Genomic DNA, 3005 nt, shown 5'->3' on the forward strand with positions numbered 1-3005 from the left:
GCTTTCCTCTGCTAATGAATCCCAGGCAGCCTCCACATCACAGACAGCTGCACTGGGACAAGGGCCTTGGCACGAACCCACACACGGACTCTGGGCTGAGCCTTGGGTTTGTGACACTCGGGGCCCCAGAGAAGAAGCGGGACAGGGGAGGTTCTGGTGAAAGCAGTGGGGGATTCACTTCCCCCCACAACATGAAATCTTCTGAATCCCACCCACCCCACCAACCCACTCCATTCAGCCGGAGACCAGGATTACACACATCCGGTGTTCCAGGTCAACCGGACCAGGAGACACCAGGGACAACCCCAGCCTCTCTCTTGTACAACAACCAAATGGTACATCCCTGGAGCATGGCCTCCTGGGCCTCAAAAATATCAGTCACGCCAAAGATTGAGAAGGGTGGATTGACCATTTGTTTGTATTCTCATCCTTTTCTTCATTTCCTTTTGACCCTTAGCATCTCTCCAGCATCTTGCAGGGCAGAGGGGCACTGGGAGTGCTCCCGTGGCACCAAGCAATCCTTTTGAAACAACAAGGAAAGCGTTGCCCATTATATAGAAGGGGCATGATTCCCGAGAACATGTCTGGTCCCCAAAAACCCTGATCATGGGATGTTTGTCTGATCCAGAAAGCTGTCTTAAATATTAAAGAATACCATCATTTGAATACTGGAAGAGATTAAAAGACTTAGCCATAATTATCGCTGGAGAAAAACTGTCCGGTTGGTAAGGAACTTGGGGACTAGGCAATTTGGGCTGAGAAAGTTATTGACGCAGCGGACAAACAAAGGAAGTGGGTGTTGTGTGCATGCTCTTACTCTGGGGGGTTCGGGGGCTGTCGTGCATTTGTACTTGAACAGCAGGAAAACCAGAAAGAAACATCTCCCACACCCAGTGAAGGACGCAAGTTTGGCACCACCAAAGGTCGCTGCTATAATGCCTAATGGAGCCACTTGTCAGGTCGTATTACAGGGATGAAACGTGCAATAATTACTATTAAGGTTTACTTGATATTATACCAGCAAGGGGCCATGTCAAACACTGGGGGTCTTTGACAAAAACAATCCTGTTGGTAACAGTTTCCACGGTTTGACTTTCAGGGGGTGGAACAACACCCATCTGCACACGTGACAGCATAAGCTATTTGAGGTCAGCACCCTGAAATGGCAGCACAGGGCAGGTCTGCAGTTTCCAGGCTCCCTTTCACCCTGGGCATGGAGCATTTGTGGGAGGGGAGTCGGGTGGAGGGGGCAGCCACAACTCACCTGGCAGCACATCCTCCGACTTCCGCATTTCCCCACGGTCCTCATCATCACGGACCCAGAGCTCCACCTGTCCTCGCTGGATGCGGCAGATCAAGTCAGGAGCAGGGCCTCGATATCCTGCTTGGGCAGTGGTTAAAGAGAGTTTAACCATTGGTACTGGATGCAGAATAAGCAACTGAAATTTGGGGAATGGAGATAATGAACTCAAGGATTATACTAAGGACTTGAAGGACAAGGGAAGACAGACATTTAGGATGAAAGGTAAGGCATAGCAGGGGGAAGAGGATGGTCCTTTTCAATCAGGTAGTGGACATATGGCCATAGGAAGCAAACACCAGTGCAATTCCAGGCAAATGAGTGGAAATGAGTTTGGACAGGACACTTGCAAGACAGGGAGGAAATCAGAATAACTGCACAAGCAACAGCTGTTAATGCACTTTGAGGCACAATGAATGGCAAATGATATGATCATGGTGAGAAGGCAAAGGGAAATCCTGTTATCAAGGGGGAAGACTCCAGGGAAGGCGGCTGGATCAAATGGAGGAGGAATATATGCGAGTATGAGATAGCAGAAGTCTACTCATGGACAGAGCAGAGGGGAGCAAAGGGATTTAAGCCACCAGCCAAACGTTCATGAGGATGACACTGTTAGAAGCAGGGAGAAGACAACACCACTTCAGAGCTCACATGGCTCCAGGGCAAGGCACGAACCAGAGCTTTACCCAGGGAAACGAGGGCTTGGTAGTTCCTCAGCATCTGGTCCTGGTAAAGCCCCTTGTCTTCCTCTTCCAGCAGCTCCCACTCCTCCCGTGTGAAATACACTGCCACGTCCTCAAACACCTCCCGGAGCTGCAGGCACAAGCGTTACAGCATCAGTGTCTCCTGCCCCGCTGCCCCCAGCCCCCACGGCCCTGTCTGCACTCACTCTGCACTACAGCGCTTTGCACGCTTAGCCAGGACAGACCGGGATACGCTACTCAGCTGACACGTGATATGCAGGGATTCTGGTTTTCTCTGTTTAAAAATTGCAAATTCTCTCATAAAAGAAAAAAATCACTCCCAACCCATAGCCTCCCTACCCCTGCTTGTGCCCCACAATCCCTCCCACTGCCCCGTGGCATCTGGTCCAGGAAGAGACAAAGCCTTGTGCCAGGACACTTTCACCTCCCTGGACTTCCCAGTGCTGACCTCAGAGCAGCTGTCCTTAGACCAAACACTTCAGCACAAACCTGAACATGTAGTTGTGCAACCAGAAATCATCTGCAGGCTGGGTTGTGTTACGCACGGTCCACACAGGGACTGTGCAGTCTTCTCCGATTAACCGGATTCCCCGTTGTGGGGGGGGGGTATTTACTTACATCCCCTCTCGCAGCACTGTCCCCCGTCCCACCACGGTGCCCCTCTGCACTTGGTATTCAAAAGACTCTCTCTATTTAATAGTCTGGTCTGTGCACACCCTTCAATTCAAACTGATCAAATGACTGTGGAATCGAAAAAACCTGTGCTGTGCCTCTGATTCAGCTCATTTGTAAGCTGCAAATCCATCCCGGCTTCTGCCTCCCCTCACACTAACACAGATAATCAGCAGCCAGGTGTGCTGCTCACTCCTGCCAAACTGATGGGCTGGGGGGACCCTGCTGGCATCGACTGCAGAGACCCTCTGTGCTCCCCAGTCCTAGGCAGGCGGGAGAGGACTTGCTGGGATCAGCTGGGGAGGCCCCTGCCGGGGGGCCCCTGGGGG

General features: G+C 51.7%; 1 protein-coding gene and 1 pseudogene across 1 annotated transcript in view; one reads left to right on the forward strand and one right to left on the reverse strand.

Annotated features, from left to right (window-relative positions):
- LOC112548746 (zinc finger protein 271-like) overlaps window positions 1-2038 on the reverse strand; it is a 5417-nt gene extending 3379 nt beyond the window's left edge. Inside the window, exons 1-2 of the mRNA XM_025195355.1 lie at window positions 1987-2038; window positions 1265-1384 (exon numbers count right to left, since the gene is read on the reverse strand). Coding sequence (XP_025051140.1) covers window positions 1265-1384; window positions 1987-2020 — 154 coding nt within the window. The 5' untranslated portion in view covers window positions 2021-2038. The remainder of the gene's footprint in view (window positions 1-1264; window positions 1385-1986) is intronic.
- Window positions 1-3005, forward strand: part of LOC102380072 — a 92269-nt pseudogene that overhangs the window by 28375 nt on the left and 60889 nt on the right.

Source organism: Alligator sinensis, unplaced genomic scaffold (genome assembly GCF_000455745.1).
Source record: "Alligator sinensis unplaced genomic scaffold, ASM45574v1 scaffold945_1, whole genome shotgun sequence".
Classification (NCBI taxonomy): domain Eukaryota; kingdom Metazoa; phylum Chordata; order Crocodylia; family Alligatoridae; genus Alligator; species Alligator sinensis.